At 37.6% G+C, this 26,867-nt stretch overlaps 1 protein-coding gene across 2 annotated transcripts in view; it reads left to right on the forward strand.

Moving 5' to 3' along the window:
- Positions 1 to 1,012: 1,012 nt before the first annotated feature.
- acap3b (ArfGAP with coiled-coil, ankyrin repeat and PH domains 3b) overlaps positions 1,013 to 26,867 on the forward strand; it is a 55,774-nt gene continuing 29,919 nt past the window's right edge. Inside the window, exons 1-2 of one of the 2 annotated variants that reach the window (XM_043252380.1) lie at positions 1,013 to 1,216; positions 26,673 to 26,730. In XM_043252380.1, the coding sequence (XP_043108315.1) occupies positions 1,170 to 1,216; positions 26,673 to 26,730 (105 nt within the window). In that variant the 5' untranslated portion in view covers positions 1,013 to 1,169. The remainder of the gene's footprint in view (positions 1,217 to 26,672; positions 26,731 to 26,867) is intronic. The other variant, XM_043252381.1, reaches the window with a different exon arrangement.

A 26,867-nucleotide genomic window follows, 5' to 3' on the forward strand; every position in this document is an offset into this window, starting at 1 on the left:
CTCTTCTATTTTGTGTCACTTTTTAACGCAATTTTAATAAAATCCACAATCAACATTCTTATAGTGAACACTGTTAAAACATTGAAAATAATTAAATAAATGTATAAATAAATATTTTATATAGATAGTGATATCAAATGGCAATTTTGCCTAATGTAGCCTATTAGTAGACTATTTTAATGTTTTAACTGCATTTTAGTAGAATATTTAAAAAAAATTTCGGGAAGGTATTTCAACAGTCTTGGACACAAACATTGTTTAATAGAAAAGGATTACGGTTTTTTTTTTTATTTATTTATTTTTACATTTTTACATAAATGTAATATTAATTTGGCTGCAGTACCTGAATGTGAAAAGCAATTATATATATATATATATATATATATATATATATATATATATATATATATATATATATATATATATATATATATATATATACACACACACACACACACACACATATATATATATATATATATATATATATATATATATATATATATATATATATATATATATATATATATATATATATATATATATATATATATATATAGACTTAACAATGTATTCTACAGTTCTACAGATTCCAAACATCTTAAATATATCACCATTTAATATTAATTGTGTGTGTGTGTGTGTGTGTGTGTGTGTGTGTGTGTGTGTGTGTGTGTGTGTGTGTGTGTGTTAAAGTGAACATTAAAAATAAATCATATAAGTCTACCAGCATTATTTGCAGCATTGCGTACCCTGAACTAAAATTAGATAACCTTAACAAAGAATAATAAACGCTTTAAAACATAGGCTTATTGTTTGTAAACGAATGAAATATATTAGCAAACTAAAAAGTGTTAAAAAAATTTTAAAAAGACACACACGCACATCAAATATTCCAAATCTACACAGAGATTTGGTGCATGTGATGAACAACAGTAAAAAGGATGTCTTTTGGAGGACGCTCCCTTGTGCTCTTCCGCCGCGTGTTTGACGACGGTCCCTTAGCTCGCTCAGCGCTGAAACTGATCCACATAGATCTGTAGCAGTGTGTCACAGTGTCACTGTTTTACCGGGGGAAGGGATACACTCGCGTTGCACATTTTTGGCGTATTACAGCCACCGGCAATGATATGCAACATTTCTAACTGAAAGACGGAATAACAGCAAAAATGACGGTGGATTTTGAGGAATGTATTAAAGATTCACCCCGATTCAGGTAAGACGCCTGTTTGCATGCGAACGCTCTGATTCGCTTTATACAGCACACGCATGACACTTCATAACGCTGTTCGTGCGTTTATGGTTAATAGTAAAAGGTCAAACGGGGGGATCTGGTTTGATTTTAAAACACGGCGAGTCTCGCATCAGGTCCGGCTTTTTTTGTCCGTTTAATGTATGATAACGCTATCTTAAAATATGTATGCGCTACGCGGCGAGCTGGCTTCGTAGGCGGCATTTTGGGATGTAGCTCGGCATCTTTCTAGGTTATGAGAGCATCGCCGTGTTCTTCGGGGACCAGTTGAATGAATGAGGGCTCTTTAAGGACACGGATTCTTAGCCGCAATAGCTCAGTGCGGCTGATTTGTTGTACGATTGCGTTACAGATGTTGGTGGATCCTGTGCTGAGTCACACAAATGAAACGAATCGGTCCTTTTTAACGCAAAAAGCACCACGCGAAACCGAATGCGGTTATGATGTTCTGATGAATTCATGAAGGGGGGCGTTGCTGCGCTCTGCACGCCAAGTATCACGATTATTAACGCAGAGAGACCGCATTTACACGGTTCACGCAAGATATGCGGTCATCTGTTACTGTAACATTAATTATAACAGCAGTTGTAATTGAAAATTTAACGAACTACGGCAGAATAATGGTGTGCGTTTTGAAGGACGCTCCTTATATATATATTTTTTTTGCCGCATATTTGCGCGTGTGATGCACATGCTCATTAATAAGCTAGTATATGGAGCCATTGATGCTAAAGTTTTTTACCTTGTTATCCGAGAACAGGGTGCTGTCATTTAGTAGTCATCATTATTAATTCTAACAGTCATAGGATTCAGTCGTTTTTCGGGGCGTGTGGTTCGATAAACACAAGCTAATTATTGTTAGCTTGACGCTCTGTCACTGTCACAGAAAACAGAAATGAAGCAAACACCGTTTTTCTATCCTTAACGCTTCGGCTAACTTCCAAAGGGGACCTCAAGATGACTTAAAATGATTTAAATCCATTTCTCATTTTAATTCACATACATTTTCACAACATACATTTTTTAGTATATGGATACTCGTATGAGGAAGCCTAATGTTAAACGCGATTTCTAGCTGGGAAAAGCCATGTAAATTAATAAAACCTTCTAGCAAGGGATGGCGTACAAATAATTTTAATTTAAAAATTGATAGTACATTTCAATTTTAGCAGACAACTTATTAAATATAGACCTATATTTTTCTTGGCCTACAAATTGTGATTAAAAAGTTGTAGGGCCTTGAATATTGTTGTGGACAATATAATATAGAGCAAATAAAGTCTGGTTTAGGTTAACTGTTTCTGAAAATATTTCTGAATTATTTTCTAACCTTGGTCTACTTATTATTTATTATCAGGAGTTTCTGCTATATATATATATATATATATATATATATATATATATATATATATATATATATATATATATATATATATATATATTTTTTTAGTGCATTTGTTGTTTTCGGTGCAGGTTTCAGCACATGTGCAGCTTTCAGATTCACTTCAGATGAATTCTGATGAGGTGAGTAACAGCTCTAGCTGATCAGTCATCACACATGATTGTTCAGAAGGACCGGACCTGTTCTCCATCTGTTCAGTTCGTCTGTTATCTTCCATGTCAGGCATCGAGGCGGCCCGATCTGATCTTCGTTCCACAGCAATGATATCCAGTGCTCCATCATGCACACAGACATTTATCCAGCAAACTCTCAGTGCTTTGCCCTTCTCTGCCACTTTTTGTGCCTCTGAGGCATCAAGGACTTTTGAAAGGCAGGCAGGCGGGCAGAAGGGTTATGGAGATGTGGGATCTCTGCGAGCGGTTGATGTTCTGGGCAGACATCCAGTATTCCCAGCTTCACCGACGGGAAGGACTAACACACTCTAGGGACCGTACCAGAAGAGACAGAGAGTAGATTAGGGTGAAAAGTGACCGTGTCCACGATCCTGCACGGGACAAGAAAAGACGGATAGGTGTATGTTGTCATAAATCTTTGCATTCAGACGACATTTTTTTTTCCTCCTTATTTTAGAACACGCCACCTTTCGACTTTGTGAATATGGCATTTCAGACAGTCTGAAAGCAAAGGAAGAATGCGCTTCTTAGCACGTTTTACAAATAAATGCATTCTGCATTTCGAGAAAAAGGTCACATGACCGACAGAAATTTATCTCACTCTGTACATTCTCCAGAGAATGTCCCAGTTACCACGCTTGTATCATTTTTATTCCATACATTTTTATTATTTTATATTATTTTTAATATAAAATAAGCATCCGACAACAATTATTGCAATATCTAATGCATTTAATTGACTACGGGAAACATCTTGTACATTTCTGAAGTGGCATAAGCGAGTTAACGTTTAGGTCTTCAGTAATAGCCTACTTTGTCTATTATACACAAAATGAGTCATAAAATGTAAAATAACATGAACTAAACTGAATTTCATAGCATGCGGTGTGATGAGGACATGTGGCAAAGTACCATTCTACTGTTCGACATCTTTACGATTGGTTAATAAGTCCTTTTTCACATACCGTTTAAAAATATTAGGCAGTACACAATATATACTTAGTACCCAGACAGTAAAAATGTACAAATTTTTCTAAACTAAATTTCTGTGCCTTTATAAAAAATATCATAATTTATGTTTTGAACATGAACAAAGGGCTTACGGGCTTGAAAGGACACAAGGGTAAGTAATCAATGACAGAACGTTCATATTCGGGTGGACTATCCCTTTAAGTGTTATACATTTCCTATAGACTACCGAAGGAATCAAAGGAATTTCCTCCAAAATCGCGATTTCCAGTTAGACGGGAACTGGAGCATCTACAGAAACGTTCAGCTCCTGGAGGAACACTCAGTTTCACGCAAAACATGATCCTTCGCTGAGTCACTCCGGCCAAAAAACTGAACAGAACAGAATTGGCGGGCACCGCGGAGTGTGTGTGTGTGTGTGTGTGTGTGTGTGTGTGGACATGCTGACGGACAGCCGGCTGCTGTTGTATAACGCGGTGAAACTGGGACGTGGAGAGTAGGAGGCAGGAACCGAAATGATCTGCCCATTCATTCGAGCGGGCTGTCAGCTTTAGGAAAGGTGGAGGTGCGGACATGGTTTGTGCATGCTATAACCTGCAGGATCAGGGCACGCCGGAGCGGAGCATTAGGGGAAAATCAGGTGTGGTTGTAGAACATACTGCGCTAAAGAGATTATTGCCTAAAGTACAGTCAGCTGATTGAAATACAGATATCTAGGTGGGGCACCGATGCGTCTGAACTGCTTTACTTTTATAGTATGTCATGAATTAAATGAAAAACATCCGTCTAGACCGTTGATTGTGCATGTCGTGTGCATTGTTGGGCATGTTACTTGAAAAAAGTCATTAGTTATAGCTGCTGGTTACTTCTCCCAATAAACTTCTCATCTTAAAGTTACTAATTACCAGGTAAAGGTAAAACTTTGATGCCCTCAATATTAAATGCTCATAAAATGGACGCTAAATATAATGAATCATTATTATAAAACACTTCACGTTCGTCTAGACTATATCTCTACTGATATATAGCAGCAGTCAGTCAGGAATTGGGATATAATATTATAATTTAGCATTATGCAATGACGGTATGAATGCGTATTTGTCATGTTGGCCAAAACACCTTTAAATGACAACTTGTAACATGTTTCTTTGCTTTACATTTGCTTGTTTGTTTGTTATTTGGTTAGCTGTGCGCTTGTTTGATTTTTTTTTTTACATTTTAGCATGGCAAGTTACATTAAATTCATTTAAATCGCGCCATCTGGAAGCTTTCAGATAGCCAAAACACTTTTAAATGACAACTTGTAACATGTTTCTTTGCTTTACATTTGCTTGTTTGTTTGTTATTTGGTTAGCTATGCGATTATGAAATGTATTAATATGCAATAATAAAAAATGCACAAATAAATACGATATTTAAAGTCGATTCATTAATTAATTAATTAAAAAATTGGGTGATGAGACTCGATATCTGTGGCCCTACTGGCCCTCTGTCGTTAGGTCTGCTTTTTCAAGAAAGCCTTGTATGTGGCGAACAGTTTTCCACCACGCTCTTTTCACGAACTCAAAAGCGAAGCCATTCACGCACCTGTCACAATGCCCTGCATTCAGTCTTGCCATACGACCACCGGCGGCCTGTTCTTTGACAACGCCGTCGAACTGGCATGCGACGACTCCCGTCACACCTGCCTTTCACAGAAATGCGCTTGTTTACACACGGTGGCCCACAAAGGTCAAGGCATCGCTCCGACGTGCGTGGCTGGTTTACAGTAAGCCCCATCGCTTGCTGCGCGGATTAAAACGGAGCCGTCAGACGACAAAATCAGGTTTGTCTCAAGGAGTCGCAGAGGGTGAATTGAGTAAACCGTTCTGACAAACTTAATTCACGCCGCCGTTACACCCGACAGCGCACTCGGCGCCGTGTCAAAACAAGCCCCAAAGACGCCAAACAAGCGACGGTGGCCTTTTAGACAGACTCTCACGTGCTTTCACAGAGCAGGACAATGCTATATTTTCTGTTTGTTCACTGGAGTTACAGGAAACCAGCACTTTTCTGTGGGATCTTACAGTGAGGGAAACGGACAGATAAGGGGTCGTGACCCTGGAACACAGCATGTGTTTTTAATGGATGGGCTTCTTTAATCGGCTGACTGGAATGCATGAGAAGAATGTATAGGTTAAGATGACAAGGAACGGATCTGGAGAACATGACACAAGCCCTGTTCCTGAACTCACTTTTTTTGTAGCGAACTCTGTAGTGAATGTAGAGATGGAAAAATGAGAATTGCTGCGTTGGAATGGCGGCAACATTTTCATTTTTTGTAATTTGTATGGATTGGGGGGTGCAATAAGACCTGGGATAACATTTTTTTGTTTGTTTTATGTAATTGTAGAAAATTAGAAATTACAGATAAAAATGCAACATAAAACACCAATATTCAAGAAGTAATATATATATATTTTACATTTTTATATTTTATATATATATATATATATATATATATTCATTTATATATTCATTTATATATTTATATATTCATTTATATATATCATGTTTTTCATTTTGCATTCCATTTAATCTTATCTGCAGTTGGGTTATTTTGATTAGGTAAAAACATTGTAACATAATACAACACATGATTTCTAAAAATTAGTTTTTATTTATATATATATATATATATATATATATATATATATATATATATATATATATATATATATATATATATATATATATATATACACAGATAGATGGATAGATATACATACACATATATTGTATTATTATTATTATTATTGTTTTCCATATCTAGGGAAAAGCTTTGATCTTCATTCCAGGTTATAATATTAATACGCCCACTTTCATAATCATACAACCTCATTCTATCAGAAATGTCAACAGGAGGTAATCCGTTTTCTCCAGCATCTCTTTTGTAAATAATCATCATTATCTCCTAGCTTCTTTATGTGTAAACCAATATGAGCCGATATCATAGGCAGTGCCTCGCCGCCATGGCAACAGGCTTTTTTGTCTTGTAGGAGGTTGCCTGTGTTTTTCTGCATGCGTTTCACTGGAGTGGCCTGCTGTTCCATATCACGCGCTGACGAACAACCAAAGCCCGTAGAAGATAAATGAAACGTTTGTCATATCCCAGTAACCTAGGTGATTTCTGCACGCATCGATTTCATGATTTGATTTATTAAATCCCATAACGCCATTTCATTAGAAAGGTCAGGACAAAATAGATCGCTATTAACCTGATACATAAATCTGATTCTCTAATGTATGAAAAAAGTACTGAGTGGATTGAATGATGATTGCACTCTAGTCCCTAGTATTTAATCAGATGCTATGTATGTTGTCATAAACCCAGTATTTATCGTATGAAACAGGTTTTCACAGTAGGTATGTTTGCATTAGGTCGGTTTTCGGCCTAGATTAAACCCTGAATCTCATCTTTCTCTGCATACAAAAGAGCTTCAGAGAGTAATAGCAATAAGTTATTAATGTACAGTTGATCACAATAAAATTCCTTGTAAAGGAAGATATTAAAATGTCTTTTCAAAAGGAAAAAATAAATAAAATCTATAATGTGTATTAAACAATTTAAACACTTAGCATAATATTTACAATTTTAACATACAAATGACGTGAGAAAAATGTATGTGTAAATGTTAGATAAAATTTTCTCGTGTCATTTGTATGTTGTTGTTTTTTTTTTGTCAGCAATCAAAATACAGCGATTAATCATGTATTTAATTAACTTTTTGTTTAAACGTCATGTTTAATAGCACCTGAATACATGTGAGTTTTCATATTTTTAGTAAACTATACAATTTACGAATGTTATAAATGGCTTATTTTATTGCACACCACATGACATTACAATGTTAACTAACCCTGCTTCGTCATAAAATGTTAAAAAAATTTGGTTAGACCTACTGGCCTTGATACACTACGCTGTTTTTTTTTTACCCCACATGACCTGAAATTTAGCAAGGACAGTTTTTCAAATATGGAAAAAGATAAATCAATCATATAAAATAAAATAAATTTTGAAAAAGATAACTGAATCATAAAAGAACAGCTGTTGGTTTTCTTGCAAGAATTGAATTTATTTATTGACAGCTTTTTCCCATCATATCAGGGCAGTTATATAGACTTGTATTAAAAAAAATCGTAATTGAGTTAAGTCAGAAATAAATTAAAAAACAACCTCATCAAAGAAGAGGAGCACTGAATTGCATCATGCCATTGACTGATGTTGACCTTATATTTTGGTTTCAAGCCTTCCTTGCAGATTTATTTGACAAGTCAACATTCAGGTTTCCACAGCCAGTCAGAGCCCAAGCGTTCGCCGTAAATCAGATCGGAGAGAAAGAAAGGCTTGTAATGAAGTTCAAACTTTTTCTAGTGAATGCTGGCTTCAAGCACATGCTGGGAATGTCCTCTTTCATGTCAAAACCGTGCCAGTGCCACCGAAAGATTCGCATGTCACTCTGGTCTGATGCGTCAATTATTTGGCAAAATAAAGATTTGCCTTCGTCAAGGTTTTTAATAATTACATAAAAATCTAGAATTACTCGGGCACGACCAGTCCAACACGTTTTTTTCCTCCGTTTTGTGTTATTGGTCATTGATCTCCGCAATCAGGCCACTGACATGATACCTGCCTCGTTCAGAACAAACATGTTGGGCAATCTGTACTTCATTCCAACGGATTACCCATTTCTTGGACTGTCTGCATGCTGCGTCTCGCACAACACGTTTTGAAGATTAGTGAAACACGCAGGCAGATTAAAACGTTTATTCGTCGCGCCACGTTTGAATTCTAGTTTGGGTTTTTTTTGCTGATGCCAAGCTTTAGTTCAAGCTCAGAGAGTCGGTCAGTCCTTAAATGAAAAACAAAGTGTCATCATTTCGTGTACTGTAAGAAGTTCTTGTTTCTGTTGAACACGGAGATGCATTGCTTGTCTCAGTCCATACAACGGAAGTTAATGGCTTTCCCTGTTTTTGGTTTGGACTGACTTTCATTATGTGCAAAAACGGTTGAAGCGGCCCTCGAAATATCTCTTCTTTTGTGTTCTGTGGAAGAACAAAAGAACGGATCGACAGAAACCAGAATGGCCAGATCCTGAACACTTTGACGTCTGTTATCAAGATGAAGCCTGTGAAGTAATCTCCTGTATCTTCTCAACCCATAGATACAATGAAGGTGGAGATTTTCGCTGCTACGACGGGAGACTCCTTATCCGGTCCTACACAATGCTAAAGGCATGTTCCCTTAGGCGCACATCATATGAGTCTAGTGATTCATGACAGTGCTATCTGTTGAAAGAACCCGTTTAATCTCGGTTGAACACTCGTATCTTTACTACAAAGGGCTCATTGTCGCTCATATTAAAGGGTCTGGATAGCGAGGTGTGTTTATCTGCTTAGGGTGGTTTATGAAATTAGAATTTGTGAGATTTGATCAAACCATTGACCGCATAGGCTTTTGTTGGGATTTTTCAATTTATGAGTAAAAGGAGGATCTTAATGGTATTTGGACATTTTGCTTGACGGTGTCAGTTACACACATCTCGCTGAAAATGCGAATCCTGAAGCAGTTGTACAAAAAATCTTCAGGGATTGTCAGGTTCTTCGACATTCAGCGGGGGTTCGAGTCTCGGCTCGCGGACTTTTCCTGACCCTCTCTCTTTAACGCTTCGCTAACTGTCAGCTATTATCCGTCCTATCAAAAAAAGCAATATGGTAATTTTGTAAATCATGCGGACAGCACAGCTTCTGATTGGATTTTAAAACAACTCTTTTCAATGGTTCAGAGTCGGCTCTTTCTTTTAAGAGGCGATAGCTTTATACGTGGTGCGCTTTCAGATTCAATTCATGATTCTTTTCAAAATATAATAACTTGCTCTAATTTTTTGAGTTTTTTTTTTCTGGTATTTCAACCTACTTGTGAGCTGAAAAGCACACCTCACCATCCGGTCAACTGATGATGGACAAAATCAATCCCTGCCATGCATTTATGCAGCCTATTGTATCGAATATCCTTTTTCGCTCAGACATCACATTACTGAAGTGAGTTAGGAATGCATAATGCCTATTCAGGCTGTTAGCCGCATTAAAGCTGGTAGGGAATTAGAGTCTAGCCCAGGGTCTGCTTATGGGTTTGTGCATTACTACATGTATTCTAAATTTTAGGTCACCCTTATTTCCCACAATCCAATGACAAAAATGCACATAATAGCTTTGCTTAATGGGTTATCTGTCCTCCAAAGGTCCTGGAAGCACTTGTTTCTGTGCGTCCTATTGGTGGACAGGAGGAATCCAGACGTCTGCTTTATATCAATTTTTAAGATGGGTTCTGGTGATAATGCTGTGCTGTTTGTGTCTGGATTTTTTTTTTTGTTTTGTTGAACCTATTGCCAGTTGCGCGTTACTTGACTTTTGCGTCTGCTGTGTTTCATTTAGACTTCTGACAGCTTCCTTTCTGGGTCACCGGATTGTGTGTGTCTCTCTTATGAAAACATGTATTGCGTATACAGCCTCTGATCGCTTCCCAGACCAAGCTAGCTCTGAGTTCCTCACCGAGTTCTTTAGGCCGACATTTCCGGGATGCGCAATGTGCAGCTTTTCACGAATACGGTGCGTTTTCGATTTGTTGTCGATTTCGGCCACAAATGAATCTCTGAAATATAGGGAGACGCGTCTAAGGCGGTTTTGAGAATTTTCATTTCACTGAAATGTGGCGTTTGGGCGCTTTAAAATAAGTATATCTCAAACAGATGTAGTGCTGAGCTATTTCTCTGTAGATATTTCGCTGTATATTGCAGCAGAAGAGCTGAGGATAAGGGGAACGGTGGTGTCATTTTAGATGTTTTGATAGGAAAAGCAGACCACGGAATCGCACGTCTGTGATGTAAGTGTAATTCATAACGCGTTTCATCATCTTCAAGCAACACCAACTCTACTTTTCATAATATCAGCAAGCCGTGGGCACTGGCCCACACATGCATTCAAGTGTCATTTGTGCTTTTCTCAGCGACGAAGCATGCAGTGATTGACAGGCTGCCTGTCAGACGTCTATTAACGATCCTTTCCGTTGGCTATTTGCTGCCAAAGCTGTTTTTGCGTAGAGAAGGGTGGTGATTTAGAGCTACTGGCACATTCCATGTCAAATCAATCAAATTGTGAAGTTTTCAGGAAAGGTTTTGACTAAAATAGTTATATGCGTGACCCTGACTGTGAAAACCCAGCTAAAGTCATTTTTTTGGGATCTGCTGTTTTCTACATTAAACCGTCCTTCAAAGGGCAAAGAGCAATCTGTGAAAATGTAACCTTAAAATCTTTAATATTGACGGAGTAAGGCCATTGAAATCGTAGTGAAATTAATAGTTGAACTCAAACTTTGATGCTTGTTATCTTATAATTTGATTTTGAGACTTTGGCCTGGATTTCACAGAGAGGGTCACGTATTAGTTACTATATTATATTATGCGTGTGCGTGCCGGGTGTGTCTCACACTCAAAATAAAGCTGCTGGCTCTTTGATCGCCCCCTGGTGGCTGGCCCTCTCCGCGTACATAAATGGGACTTAAGTCAGAAACATATGGTGTTAGTCATTTATGGTAGTTGTTTTCACGCTGATATAGGTTTAATTGTTCATTTTTGTGATGAGTTTGATTTTAGCTAGTAATTTAATGCAATAAAAATGGGGCGTGACGTTGTGGTTGATTGGGTCTTTGGGAGCTTGGGCGGGTGTAGGATAAATATCCATATTTAAAATTTTCTTCAGCATAATCTCTAGCTTCTGTTGGTAATACATTCGTGAAAGAGAAAGTGGCGTCCAGGTGACGTAGGCTGCTTTGGATAAATGCTAAAATTGCTTACATTTACTTTGTCAGAGAATAGAACATTGAACACAATCCATTATGATACATTGTCATAGTGATTGTGTGTCTGATGACGTCGGCCTTTGAAGTAGCTTACAGTGCAAATTAAGTAATGTAAATGGAACCAGAATGAATGTCGTCGGGCTACATAGGCCGCGGATGGCTTGCACAGACCTTGCGAGAACGTTAAACACCGTATGAATCTCCACTGTGGGAATTTCACGAGACAAAAAAGATGTAAAGCTGCACAATAGTCGCACATTTTCCAGAGCTTCCAGGGCTGTCAGTTTGAGACGACGTGCTTTAAGAGCAGCTCCTCGTGGAGCCGACAGTGGAAAATCGGAACAGCTGAGACATCGTCGTTCTTCTAATGGATGGTCTCGCAGGTGGGAAGGAAGTGAGCGCTCGATATATTGCATGCTTGGTGCGCTGCTGAGCCCCAGAACCAGCTCATGTGTCCTTGGAGAGACTGGACTGAACCCGGACACAGCTTGATTATATGTTGACCTTGGAAGGGAAGGAGAGAGAGCAAAAGTGAGGGAAGGATTGAGAATTGGCGGTTGGAAATTTGCAGTAAATCTTTTGAAGTATTTAAACACTTTTATAGCGTTTTATATTTTCCCCAAAGTCCACTTAATAATAGTCAAGGTTTCTTGCACCAAACATAGTCATAATTTAGTTTTCAATCAATTGGTTAGTTTTCAATCAATCTGACCTTTTATATTGAATATTGTGCTTATTTTATACAATATGAACTAACAATATGAATATGTAAAAAAACATAAAACAGTAAGTAATATCACAGACATGCACACTGGCTGTACATCTATTCAAGTAAAAATAAGTCTTAAAATTAATAGTAATTTGACCTTTTTATGACTAGGATGATTCTGTCTGGAAAAGGGTGTGACCAATGATATTTATGATATTTATTTTTTTACATAAAAAATGTATTTAGTTTAGTTTCAGCGTGTACACTTGCATGCATTAACTTGCTTTAAAATAATACACCACGACATAATAAATATTAAAGACAAAGAGATGTTTCCTTCAGAACCGTGTGAAGCCCTAGAAAAGTATTAATTTAAAAAATGACATTGTTAAAATAGTCCTCGTGACATTAGTGGTAATTTTATGAAGCTACAAGAATATATTTTGTACGCATAGAAAACAAAAATAATGCCTTTATTCAACAATTCTCTTCAATATCCACTGCCATTCATAAATATCACAAAACATTTCAGTTACATTACTGTCTACACAGGGCCAGAAAGCTCTCGCATTTCATCAAAATATCCAAAGATGAACAAACGGCATAAGTGTAAGCAATTAATGACAGAATTTTCTCTTTTTTTATCCCTTTGAATAGTGTCTTTTGAGATTTGAAAGTCGGTAGATGAGTCTACTCATGGTAACGTGCAGATGATATGTGCTGAGCGTAGAGTAAAAAAACGTATTCACTGAATGACACTGAAAATAATTCAAACAGACTTGCTGCATCTGAGAGCATCTGATGTTTACTCAGAATTGGAGCACGACCAAGTATGCTAAGGCTTTAGTCCTCAAATACGCGAATAGACTTTGACGCATGTTTTCCCTATAGCTGCTAACACACTGCTGCACAACGTACATGAGCATCACAGTCGCGCACACACACACACACACACACACTGTCATGTCAGGTTTACGTCGTCTTCCAGAAACGCCAGACCACCCTGAGAGTTCGTGTAAACTTTAACGAAAGGAGGGCAACGCGCTCCCACTTCTCTCTTGGTCTCTGGCTCACTTCCTAGCTAGCATCCTTTATCGCATTTCCATGTACAGCTAGGTTTTGTTTTGTTCGCTTAACGCGAACCGCTTCACTGCGTATGACGCAAATCTAACGAAAGATTATGAAGAATAATTAAATATATGGGGGAACTCCAAAAAGAACTCCAGACCTTCTGATGTGAAGATCTATACGCTTCCTGTTTGAGTAGGTGTTACTTTTTTGCGAGGAGGTGTCGAACGTCAATCGAACAAAGTGTGGTACTATTGATTTGATTCAGTCTGCTGATGCCGATGATGCTTGAGTAACTAGAAGAATAATTTACACTGACGCGAAAACCATTGGCAGGGTGTTCATCTTGCTTTCCATCAACACGTTAACATACTTTAACAAGAGTTTTCCTTACAAAAAAAATGTTTTCGGAGCTAAATAAGGGTTGGCGTGAACACAGCTGTGTCATGGATTCCTTCTCTTGAAGCAAAAATACATCACTGCCAACACTGTTCGAGCTGATACAAAAACAAACCACCTGTTCTAACACGATGAACCTATATACAGTATATATAGTGGGATATATAGTACCATTTTTGGCATTTGCTTTGCTGTGTTTTAGTAAAATGTTAAAAAATATATTCTATATCATGTCATAATGTTTTGATAATAATATCATAGCACTATGAGATTAAAGGCGAGTCATATTAACAAACTTTATTCATAAATGGTTTCACCATAAAAACAATTAATGTAATACTGTTAATGTAAATGGTTTTCTGTTTAAATTAAATGTTGTTTTTCTTTTTCCGAGGCAAAAATAAATATCACACATTTTTCCTTGATTTATTAAATTTACCCACTAAAATGTCATTCAGTCTTTTCAGCCATATTTACAATAAAAATCAATTTATGACACATTAAAAGACCCACCCCAAATATTATTAGCTGTATTTTTATTTTTACTTTTTGCCGCTATCCTAGCTTTTGCCCATTTGTCGGTAAGATTTCTTTTACTAATTTAAAAGGCAATGAATATGTTTTATCTTTTAATATGTCAGAATAAACCTTCTGCTTACATTTTTTTACAGAAAATATTGCGTTCCACTGAATGACAGTGTAACAGTATTTTACATTTTATTCTCCCAAAGCGTATTAATAGACACCTTTAGACACTTTTACGGTTTCCACGGTCATTTAAATCACTGGAGGACTTCTTAACGTCTTTGAACCATCAAAACATTATGATGTTTAATATTTTATCGCTACATATTTTTCTTAAAATATTTTAATTTCATATTTCTAGGACTTTATTCTCGTAATTTTGACTTTATTCTCAAAATATTATATCGAATTTAAGTGGTGCCGATTCGTTTTCTCCTCAGATATTTAAAAAGCATTAATAGTTTTAAATCTTGCATTAAACTAGTGCAACTAACCAGCTCTGAGGTGAATCATAACTTATTAAATATTAAAAGAATTGTCTACGGTGATCAAATCAGCGACAGTGATACAACATAAAGCAACCGACTGAGTATAAATCACAATGCGCCAATTTTCGTTTTCTTTGAATTGTTCAAGGGAGCATCTTGGAAAGGTTTCTGGTTCTAAAAGCCCGTCTTGGTCGTTCACCGCCTAGGTTGGACAGTGCTAAACATTGCTTCCTCTCGGGGCAGCTCTCCCTGCGAGGAGCAACGTGTCAAGGCTTATCCGTCTGCTCCGGGTCCCCGTGCCAAACACAACACCCCGCTAAGAGAATTAGTCTCTCGCTGCGGAGTTCTGGCACTGTCCGGTCAGAGAAGTTACACGCTGGCCAGTGCTTCTCTCTAAACTTCCTGTGAGCTGTCCGTCTATCCCCAGAGAGCTGTCTAACGCTGCATCTATTGCCAGCGGACTGAAACCGATGCTGGTTTTGTTTGCAGAGGAATTGTTCTTCAGGCTAGTCGAGGCTTTCTCAATTTTTTAGACGTTTTTTTTTTCGACTCTGTTTCTCAGGGTTAAGACTGCGCATTCTTTAAGGCATTCTCTACGGCCTGAGTAATGCTGCTTGGCTGCCGCGTAGGAATGTGTTGATGGTTTACCTGGAATAAGAAGGAATGTGTAAACTTTATATTGTTAAAGGTGACTTACGAAAAATCGTACTTTTCCAGGTCTGTAGTGCCATAATCGGGTCCCTCGCGCATCTACCAAAAAAGAAACGTGAAAAAGAGAGTAACCCAGTGCAAGCGTATGAAAAATCTCGTTCCCCTAGCGATCTCATTGTAATATGTCCACCCACGATGCGTCTTTTTGATTTCGCAAGCGCGTAGCAGTTCTTAAACCACGGTGAAAGTTTGAGCTAAACATGCTAACTGTTCTGTCTTTAGATGAAACGGATGATCACAGCCTGAGAGGCAACAGAGCGGTGCGTTTATTGATTTATTTACTATGAAATATATTGCCGCTGCCTCACAGATCTAATATAAACATGCAATTCATAAACTTGTGTGTTAATGAGAACAGTATGATGTACATCATAATCAGAACCAACCCAAACGTTTTTAGGAGGTACGAGTTGTAATGACCGAAAAGGGGGCGTGGAGCAGCAGCTCATTTGCATTTAAAGACGCACACTCTAATATCTGGTGTTTCTGCTTCCACTTAAAAGAAGTTCTAGAATAAATGATCTGTTTGGTATTTTGAGCTGACACTTCACAGTTACATTTTTGGGAACACTGAGACTTATATTAAATATTGTAAAAAGGGGCATAATATGTCACCTTTAAAATTGCTTAGTGGGTAGGGAGGCAGTCTGAACAAATAGTCAACTAACTGGTAATTAAAAGGAATAATTGGCCCAAAAATGAACATTTGCTGAAAATGTGCACACTCCCAGGCCATCCAAGATGTAGATGAGTTTCAGAACAGAACAGATTTGAAGGAATTCAGCATTATCTGCTGACCAATGGATGCTCTACAGTGAATGGGTGCCGTCAGAATGGGAGTCCAAACTGCTGATAAAAACATCAAAGTAATCCACACCACTTCAGTCCATTAGTTAACATATTGTGCAGTAATTGTAATTACAAATCCACAAAGGTCTTTTAACTTCAGACCATTGCTGCTGGACAAAATATGAATCCATAATTCATAATAATGATTACTCCAGTGAGATCACATGAAATTCCATGAAACTGTTTTGGACTATTTGTTTTGGACTCTTGTAAACACAGAAATATTGTAGGTAGTGGAATATTGTAGCCGGACGGATGATGATAGCCCTTAATCAGCTGGTTAGACTCTTTGGATCAGAACTGATTTCATGAAAGTGATTTTATGCTAAATTTCTCCAAATCTATTTCAGTGAAGAAAAAACTCATCTACATATTGCATGGAGTAAATTCTCGTTTTTGCATGAAATGTTTTTTAGGCAGGTTTTAAAGCAGCCGTATGATGCAGTTTCTGCTTTTCCTTTCCTTTAATGCGGTATGTATAAGATCTGCAGAATTACAGAGCTCAAAGTCTCCAACAAAATGTTTTATTCTATCTAAAAGAACAGGTTTAAAACACTTTAAAACATGCCCCCACTTCTCTACATCACAATATGGTATAATTTGCACAATGCCATTCCGACTTTGTCCTGAAAATCTGGCGTTTATTTTGAATCAGCGACTGTAAGTATATTTTGTTTTTAGTAGAATTTTTGCTATTGACTGTTAAATGTAGAGTTTTACACCATGTAAAGTATTAAGCATTCCAGTTGAGTCAACTTTCTTGAATAATATAATATCGAGATATCACCCAGCCCTACTCATAGTAAAACTAACAACGTTATTAACTGTCTTTATAAAGCTGAAGCTCGCGATTATGGGAATGGGCATTACATTTATGTCGAGCGTTTGTGGGGTTTGTCCAATCAGAATACAATTGTGTCAACTGGCCAATCAGAGTGGACTGTGGTTGCCTATTTTGCCACACCAACTAAGTAATATAGGGTACAGCATCCATGCTAACTAAAACACCGCAGTTAAAATCAGCACTAAAAACTACAAATAAAAAAATGTCTTTGAACTAGTTGAACAAACTAATTGACAACTAGTCGTCCGTCATGACCCATACACGTAGCTACTAAAACATACAATTGTTCAGAACATGATTATGAAAAGACTTGAACAAGTTGCCAGGCTGTTCTAGAAGTGAACTTGTTTCTGGAGGATTGTTGTGGAATTGATCATCTATAAGAGCAGATGTCAAGGAATTCTGCATCTAGATGGCAAAACCATACTGTATCTGGCTTTATGAAATGTTGACGTGCTTTTTGCAAACAATGTGTCCTATGGTAATTTAACCGTTGTGGTTAATGACCGTACACTACTGGATTGCTTTGAGCAAAGAATGTTTTTTTTATTCTGAATTTTTCAGTCTCCTTCTCTGAGATATTTGAGGTTTCTGGAGGGAAATCAAACCACAGTCGTTCTGGCATTGGTTTGAATCGTCTGGCTGGTGAACATGCTGCATGGGTGGGCCAGAGTACTCTTAGATTTCCATGCATTCTGACGCCATGTTGATCTGTCATGTGTATTGTTAAGCCCCATAAATTGCATCGAAAGTACATTTGTGACTTATGATCAGGTGTAATTATTGGTTTGTGGTGCTCCACATCAGCAGAAGTAAAGCAAGCAATTGAAAATAAGATTGCATGTTGGGTTTAAAGTGGCTAGAAAGCTTCTACAGAAGTTGGGGCTCCATCAGATATGATATGACACGTTAATGTTTTCAGTGGCAGAAAACATGCCTGGTTTTTCAGTTTGATCTCACTTAGTCCCAGACTATGGTTGCTAAAACAAGCCAGTAAAAACAAAATTTCCCAACATCCTCTTAAAAAGCAATTCCCATCTAAGGCGGTAGCCTTTACAGGAGCAACTTGATTATTCACCCTGCAGTTGAGGCCGTGAGAGACTCCATTAACTGTACAGGATGTGATGAGTCGAGCCTTCGGTGCTGTTCTGTAATTCCTCGCTGGATGACCGCAGGTTATGAGTAGGCCTTAACCATTTTGGTTAAGGCGAATGAAGTTCTTTCAAGGAAACTTTTTTTTATTACCTGCCTAATATTTTGCCAAATATTTGACAAAACCAAAAGTCAAACCAAGCTTAGTAATGTTTGACAAAACTTTACTGCCATACCAAAGTCATGAGGTGCAACCAACATATGTCATACAGCGCAACTATTGCAAAGAAAAAGGGATATTTAATACAGAGAACCCTCAATTTGACATTTTTATTACAGGATAAGAAAAATGAATGTCAAGTGGTGCAACTCCCAAAAAACTCAATGACATGAGAATTATGATATTTGTAAAAAACCTTAGGTAATGCATTTAAAGTCTTTTCGAAAATTACAGAGACTCGCACACATTCAAGGTATAAGGAAAGTATTTTATTACTTGATAGTCACTCTTAGACACACATTTAGAGAAATCGCATTTAAACTTTCCTTGATAGTTTTATAAATGTTTTTCAAAACCTTCTAAAATCAAAGTGAATGCAAAAAAGTGCTTTTCTGAAATCTTGATTAGTATTTTATATTAGATTTTTTGTAAAGATGCACTTATTTATTGTGGACACGCTTGTTTGTAATTGACTTAATATTTTATATTTTATTTATATATAGTACAGTTTAAGTATATCTTGACGTTACAGACTGAACAAGTGTGATGCTTATTTGTTCAACACGTACTCTGTACGCAACGTGTAGGCAGTGAAACAGTGATGTAATGTTTGAACATTAAGGAACAGGAATGGAGATCCATAAAAACAAATAAAGTGGCGTATAAACAGTAATGCTTGTGTTTTTGCCTTAGAACAGATCATGCACTCGGTACAGATGTTTAATGGTTTAAAGCCACGTAGTGTTGCCTAATACTTGGCGTAGGTCTTTAGCTCACTTAGGGAAAAGGTGCCATTTGCTCCCCTGCAGTTTGCAGAGGAAAGATTGAGGCCAAAGTAAACCCAGCATGGCCAACACTTTTAGTACTTGTTTTTCCCTCACCACAAATGAGGTCTTTGCACTTGGGTTGGTTTTTCTCTAAACTGTCGCTCAAGCAAACAGTTCTGCTCCTGAGGGAACTATTTGGTAAAACACCTCAGGGTTCTGCCACCTTCTCATCTGGTCTTTCTCCTGTTCAGTTGTTTGGATCTCATTCCTCAAAATGGACTAGTGTAATACTTCTCACAACAGTGACTCTCATGGACCTTGGACTACAGAAGATATTGCTCAAGACAGATGGGAACATCTGGCAACTGTCGTTTCTTCTCAACTCTGGATTTTCTCCAACTCCTGTGGCCCCTTTTCCCATGTTCCAAGATTTGGGGATTGGGAAAAGCTTCCTCCATTAAACAGAACAGCTACACCCTCACTAACAGATGCTGTACAGCTGATGGGCGGCATCTGATCCTGTCATCCAGTGCAGCTGAAGACTCTTCCTCTACACCATCTGAAAGTCATTATAACGCCGTTAACGTGCTTCTCCCAGTGCGACCAGTTAAAGGGGTGATAAACGGGATCATACCTTCATGTTACAGTTAGCATGTTGACGTATGACACCATGATCTGGGAGGCTCTCACGTTCTCTGTGGGTTTGGAGGGTGAGACCCTTGTCATTATCTCTCAATGCCGCTCTCTGATTTAGGAGGCAGTGTAATACCAGGATGATCAAACAAACTCCGGCAATATGTGGAGGTTAATGCTAGTGAGTCTACATGGCCACCCGCAGAGTCCTTGATCCCAAACGCATTATGACGCAGCAAACATCATGATGCATCTTAAAGAGATAGTTCGCCCAAAAATAAAAAGGACCCCCATGATTTACTCGCCCTCAAGCCATCCATACTTTTTTATTTGTTTTTTTTTTTTTTCAGAGGAATACGATCTGAGTTGGGTGTTGAGACTTTGAAGTTCAATAAAGTGCATCCAATGTGCGTATTAGAAATTATTTAGATTTTTCACACACAAATGCCTCGATTTGCTTTAGAAGACCTTTATTAACCATGTGGAGCACTTTTTTATCATGCATGGATGCCCTTTTTGGAATTCAAATTCTTCCCAAAAACACCCATTCACTACCATTGCAAAGCTCGGAAGAGCCAGGATAGTATTTTTAATTTTTTATTAATACAAAATCATTTGTATTAAAACTGTTTTTTTTGTAATGAAATATACTCTGCTGTAAGTCAAAACAGAGCGATACCATACAAAATAAGTTTAAATATGCATAATTGAACACACATTGCATGCATTATTTAAATATTAACAGTTTACATAAAAATATGAAATCATTCACGCATGTTCAACAAATAAAACATCCTGAGAAATATTTTGCTTTGATAATTCCGTTTAAATATTGAATCAAGAATGCGAGTGTATGCAAAATTCTCTATTTTAGCTGAAGGCATTGTACGGCCGTTGAGAAACCAAACAAATTTCCAAACAAGTCTCCGACTCGGAAAAAAAGATCCTCTGTTCTTTCAGTTCGGCGGATAAAGCGCCTCACATTTGTTGTTTTGCTTGCTTATAAAGTAAAGCCTGTAAATAGTGGACACATGTGGACACAGATTGATATTCAGTGATCCGTTTGCTGTGGGTCCTGAAGGCCCCAGTCATTCAGCGGATGAAAACGGCCCCTGTGTTGGCCTATTGAGTTTGTTTGCTAACAGTCCGGGCTTTGTGAGCGGAAGCAGCTCAGGGAATGTGCTTAGCTGCGCTAGGACTCAGAAGACAGCGTAGCATTTTAGTAGAAGCGCAGGTGTCTTTATAATTCCCCACATCTGAGTGCGTCCTTCATATATAGAAGATATATAGCTGTATCGCAGCTGTGTTTGGCTGTTTCACGCTCTCGGAGGTCACATGACTCACAGTTAGCTTGTGTTGGACAGTCAGAGTCGAGATTATTCAAACTGAGCACTAAGAGTCAAAACAAAGAGCTGTGTCTCTGATTTTAGCCTGGAAAAAGAGGGATATGTTCTGTGGGAAATCATTAAAGATCTATAATATATATATATATATATATATATATATATATATATATATATATATATATATATATATATATATATTATTTATAATTATTATTGTGTAAATATATATATATATATATATATATATATATATATATATATATATATATATATATATATATATATATATATATATATATATACAAAAAAATTCAAATAAGTCATACTTTTAGCATAAAAATGTATATTTGCTTATCTTGGCAATCAATTTGTCAAGTAAAGTTGCTTTAGGTTACGGTTTCGCTCTCAACAAATCATAAAACCTGCAAATTCCACTACCGCCATTTAACAGTTTATGAAATCGAGGATGTTTATGGACAAGCAAGGGACATTACAGCAATAAAGCTAAAGGACATCGACTCCACTAGGAAAGAAAATGTTGTAGATGCCGTTCTCACTTTGTTAAATTTTTATGGAAGGGAATTGGGGAGCTTGATTTTATTCATCAGGTTTTATTGAGTTATAAAAATACAAAGAAAATAATAAAGGAGCAAATGTGAGTACATGTGCCACTATTTATGATTTTTTTATATATATATATATATATGCATATACATAAATAAATATATATATATATATATATATATATATATATATATATATATATATATATATATATATATATATATATATATATCCTCTTTGTAACTGTTCATATTCTTTTTATTCTTCTTATCATCAATAGTGTTGAAAACGGCTGCCTAATATTTTATTGAAACCAGACATTTTCAGGATTCTTCTGTTCATATAAAGCTTAAAAGAAAAACATATTTTTTTAATAATTAGTTAATTTATTTATTATGTATTTATTTATGTTTGCAAAATTACTATAATAAAATAATAAGAAAGCAACCAATCCAGTTTAGGATTGGCTACAAAAAGTGTTACTTTTTCAAGAAAATGTGTATTTAACAAAAATATATATTTAAACATGGAGAAAATTAGATTAGCTTAAGAAGCTCACATCAAGGGCGATCAAACAGACGTTGTCTTGAAAATGTTGCGCACCCAGCAGTTTTTTTCCGATGTTATCAGGGTTTGTTTTGTTAAACTGTCGCCTTCAGATGGTTGTAACCTGAAGCGGAAAGATATACAACACGATGGGTTTGGCCACAGAGCTGTTTTAATGAAGAAACTCCAGGCTCACCTCGGGGCTGATCTGAAATGTCAGTCGGAGAGTTATGAGCCCAGACTCATGTGATGCTCACGCACATACACATGCTCGCCTAAGAATAGCTTGCGGATGGATGCATGGACGGATGGATGGGAGGCTGCGCCGCTGGGCTTAAGATGAAAGACACGTGCCACCCCTCCCCCTCCCATCGTATCACCCCAGTGTCCGTCAACGGGGCACATCCCAGAGGAAGAGGCGGGGCCAATCTTTTCAAACAGATAGTGGTCAGAATGCAGGGTTAAGTGTCCCGTCTCATCCAAACAGACACGGACATGCAAACATAACTGGTTGCACTGACCTTGCAGTCTGAGCATCCACCCAGAATCCATCATCTGTCCGTGAAGTCAGTGCTTCTGTGATCTAGTGGATATGAAATTAAAAATAGATGCGAAACATTTTGTCTTTGGCAGCGAGGATCCTGGACACGCCCGACGTCATAAATGTACGACATCTTTTAGAACAATTCCAAGCTGTGAAAGTCGATGTCTTTGACAACATTATGGCATTTAATAATGCATAAATTATGACAGATTGGTGAGGTGTTGGATCAGTACAGTATTGTCTCATAAACTGTTGTTGTACTCATGGTATCATGTCAACGCCCAAGAACCTTTGCTGAACAACACTGAGACACTGTCATGTTTTTCTGTAATGCACAAATGAGTTACAAATGCATAAATAAAGTCACTTTCCGTCATTGGTCGGCATAATTTATTCTGTCTTTCCGGTTATTCTTATTTGTGCTGTTTTCGTGCCGAACAATTTCGTTTGTCAAACATTCGATGCATGTGATGCGGTGAAGGAAAGCTCCGGGTCGAATGCCATGTAAAACAGTTCGACAAAACTGCGTTCAAATCTGAAGGTAGTTGAAATGGCACAGTTGCATGAACAAATGCCTTTTGATATCAGTTTTGCGTTTGTTAGCTCTATCGGGTAGGTTAAGGGTTGGATTTGGTGTCGGGCATATTTCCAACACGCTTGTAACGACATCCCCCAGATATTTGAATTCTGGACAATATGTAACTGAAGCAACGTAATAAAAAACACAGCAAAACGTAGTAAAATATGCCAGGGTCACATATCGAACCTGTGTTTTAGCCCCACTTAGTAAAACGGTGTTGCGGTGTTTTAGGAGCCAGTACCTAAACTCTCTGGGCAACTTGAAGGACTAACTCAGCTGTCTATACGTGCTCGGGGTCTTTCTAACAATAGATCACGGGAATGCGGTATCCTTGCCGCTCATCACAGCTCTTATGGCGTCCAGCTCTCAGAAGTGTGCTTACTGTTGAGGCTAAACAACAAACCCTGACCTCTCACCCTCAAAACGAAATGTTCTCGCATTACAAATGCACATCGACATTTATTGTTTTAACGGGTTATTGCACAATACTGTCTTTGCGATTAGTCCAAGAGATGCTCTCAGTGATGGTCCACACCTACTGTAAGTGCCGTTTTGGACTCCAAGCTCTCCCTCTCTCTTGAGAGAACCGTAAGCGCTGAGACCCGAGCCAGGACACGGTCTGATCTCTGCGCCCTGGCTCTCATAATGTCCTCTGACATCGTTGAAGAGCCAATGGTTCATGGCTAATTTGGCCAAGATAAAGAAAATGATTTCTAGTTCTAAAAATCTAGATTTATGGACCTGTCCACCATCTTTTTTTTTCCTTTTTCTTGCAAAACCTTTTTTTTTTTTTTTTTTTTTTTCAGTTGTCAGGCCGTTCCTGAACTGGCCTCAGTCAGCTGTAGCTGACCTTTGCCGTTGACTGTTTCCTCTCCATCTATTTAGCCGCGGCATTGAAGTGTTTAAAATGACTTAAAGCTGCTCAACGCTCTGTCCCAGTGACTGCAGCAGAGATGACAGAAGTCTTTGAATGGGTTTGTGTCTATGTGTGTATGTAGGTCTGTGGAGTATTGATTGCTCATGACTCATAATAATATGTCTTGTTAGTATCCACACACAAGCAGAGCAGAACCCCCCCCCACTGCGACCTCTGTGCCCCACTTAGGGGGTTGCCATGACAACTGACCTTTCAGCCTGTGGCCCTGTGGTTTTTAAGTGTTTGTTCGTCATGTGGGTGCGTTTTGGGCTGATGGTTGAGTGGCCCCGGGAGGCCAGCGGTGTATTAGGGACAGAAACTCTCGTGTGGCCAAAGATGGCATAAACAATTAGAACTTGCCAGGATTGAATACCAGGAAGAATTACTAGGAAGAGGCATATCCGGACATATGGGTGGCTGATATTTCTTATAGTTGTTTTTGTTGATTTGACTTATCTATGTAATGAAAAAATAAACCGTGACATGCTGCTCTTGACTGTAGAAAGCGATGGTATGTGGCATGTAAGTTAAATGTTCAACAAATACATTAACTTTATTGATATGTTAAAAATATATCTTGAAAGCAATATTTGGTATTATTTCAGTAATAAAAAATGGTTTTGGAGATGTTGACCGAGGTGCGAGACACTGTATTTTATTAGTTTGAAGATTTGCAGTAGCTTGGTTTCTGCCAGTATTCTTTCTATTAATTTTTCCATAAAGAGCTTTAAAACCGTGAACCAAAGCAGCAATGAGGTCGCAAAATAAGCAAATAAGATTGCAAAATGTGGCATAAAAAGCAAAAATAAGACAAAAAAGCCTGTATAATTAACAGCTTTAATAAGGAAAAGAACTGTATGTATGTGACAAATAAAAATCTAATCTAATCATTTAGCAGTGATTTAAAATGTGGAGTGAATTTCATCACAATCAAGTAATGTAGTGCATCAGTGGTAATACCGTGGTACTTTTTGATATTTACCGAATTATGGAAAGATTACTGTGTGATTATACAGTGTACTGGATGTGTACCCAAGCCTGCAGACATATGCTCGATGCCTGGACTCCTCTCGGCCCTGCTTGAGTTAGCTAACGTGATAAATCCAAGTAACAGGGCATGCTATGTGGGAGGATGAGCCGTGGAGGGAAAACCTCAAACGTCTCAACAGGGTTTCTTCAAACATGCACCGACTGTGGTGAGCTGACTAAGAGCGATAGCTTTTAGCTGGAATCTAAACTGGATTAAGAAGGCTTTCAGATAGCGTGAGATTAGACACGTCATCATGCGTTTATGAAATCGGTGTTCATAAAGGTGTAACCTAATCTCAGAGCGTGCCCGCTGCTGAGAAAGATGGTGTGAAGATGTAAATTGATACAGTCTTTCTATTGTCAGTCTGGATTGGCTACAAATGGGCTCTGGGATCAACTGTAGGTCATTGACGTTAAAGGGGCGATAGCATAATAAGAGATAGATGCCTTTGCAGTTTAAAAGCCTCTATTGAACCTGAGTGTACATCTATAGAGAATGGCTGATACTGGTGTTTGCTAAGGCATTGTTCCTAAATCAGTGTCTTGATTTTGTTTTTTTTTGTCCATGCATTGAAAATACATAGACTTTTTTTTCTGAATTTAGAAATGTATTTAGATATTTTTCTTGGGTGGCGTGAAGTCAACATTGTCACTTTGGTATGGCCTTAAATATAAAGGTTTTAATCCTCATGTTGTGTTCTGGTCATTTTAACCCTGAGAGGATTTTTTTCCCGCTTAAAATTTTAGATAATGGTATTGTATTGGACTAAAACCAAATGACTTTGCACACCAAATTGTATTTGCTTTTGTTATGTTTGTATTTACATTTATGGCACATTTATGTATTATTACCAAATATTTTAGTCAGCATGTTTTCTTTTAATCAGTACGGATTTGTATCTCTTTTTGGAACTGATTAATCTCATTAATCTAAACGTACTCACCTAATTTCTTGAATAAATATTACCAAAATTCAATATGCAAACCTATGTTGAATTTGAGCGGTGGTCAATTACATTTCGAGGTGAAATTCGTTATAAACAACTTGTCTTTTTATGGTATAATTTGTCAAATGTCATTGTTACTCCCCCAAAAATGTCATTATATTTATGGATTTATGTGTGTGTGTGTGTGTGTGTGTCTTTGCAGGGCGAATATCGATGAAGTTGAGACTGATGTTGTGGAAATAGAAGCCAAGCTGGACAAGGTATGAATAAACTCACTTTGAAATGACTTCATTTCATTTGATCAGTTTCGCATTTGCCTTGTTTAATTGAGATTTGAAGCCTTCTTAATGCTCCGCTAACTAAAGCACTAGCACATTACTGACTGGATAAAACGGCA

Source organism: Puntigrus tetrazona, chromosome 11 (assembly GCF_018831695.1).
Source record: "Puntigrus tetrazona isolate hp1 chromosome 11, ASM1883169v1, whole genome shotgun sequence".
Taxonomy (NCBI): Eukaryota; Metazoa; Chordata; class Actinopteri; order Cypriniformes; family Cyprinidae; genus Puntigrus; species Puntigrus tetrazona.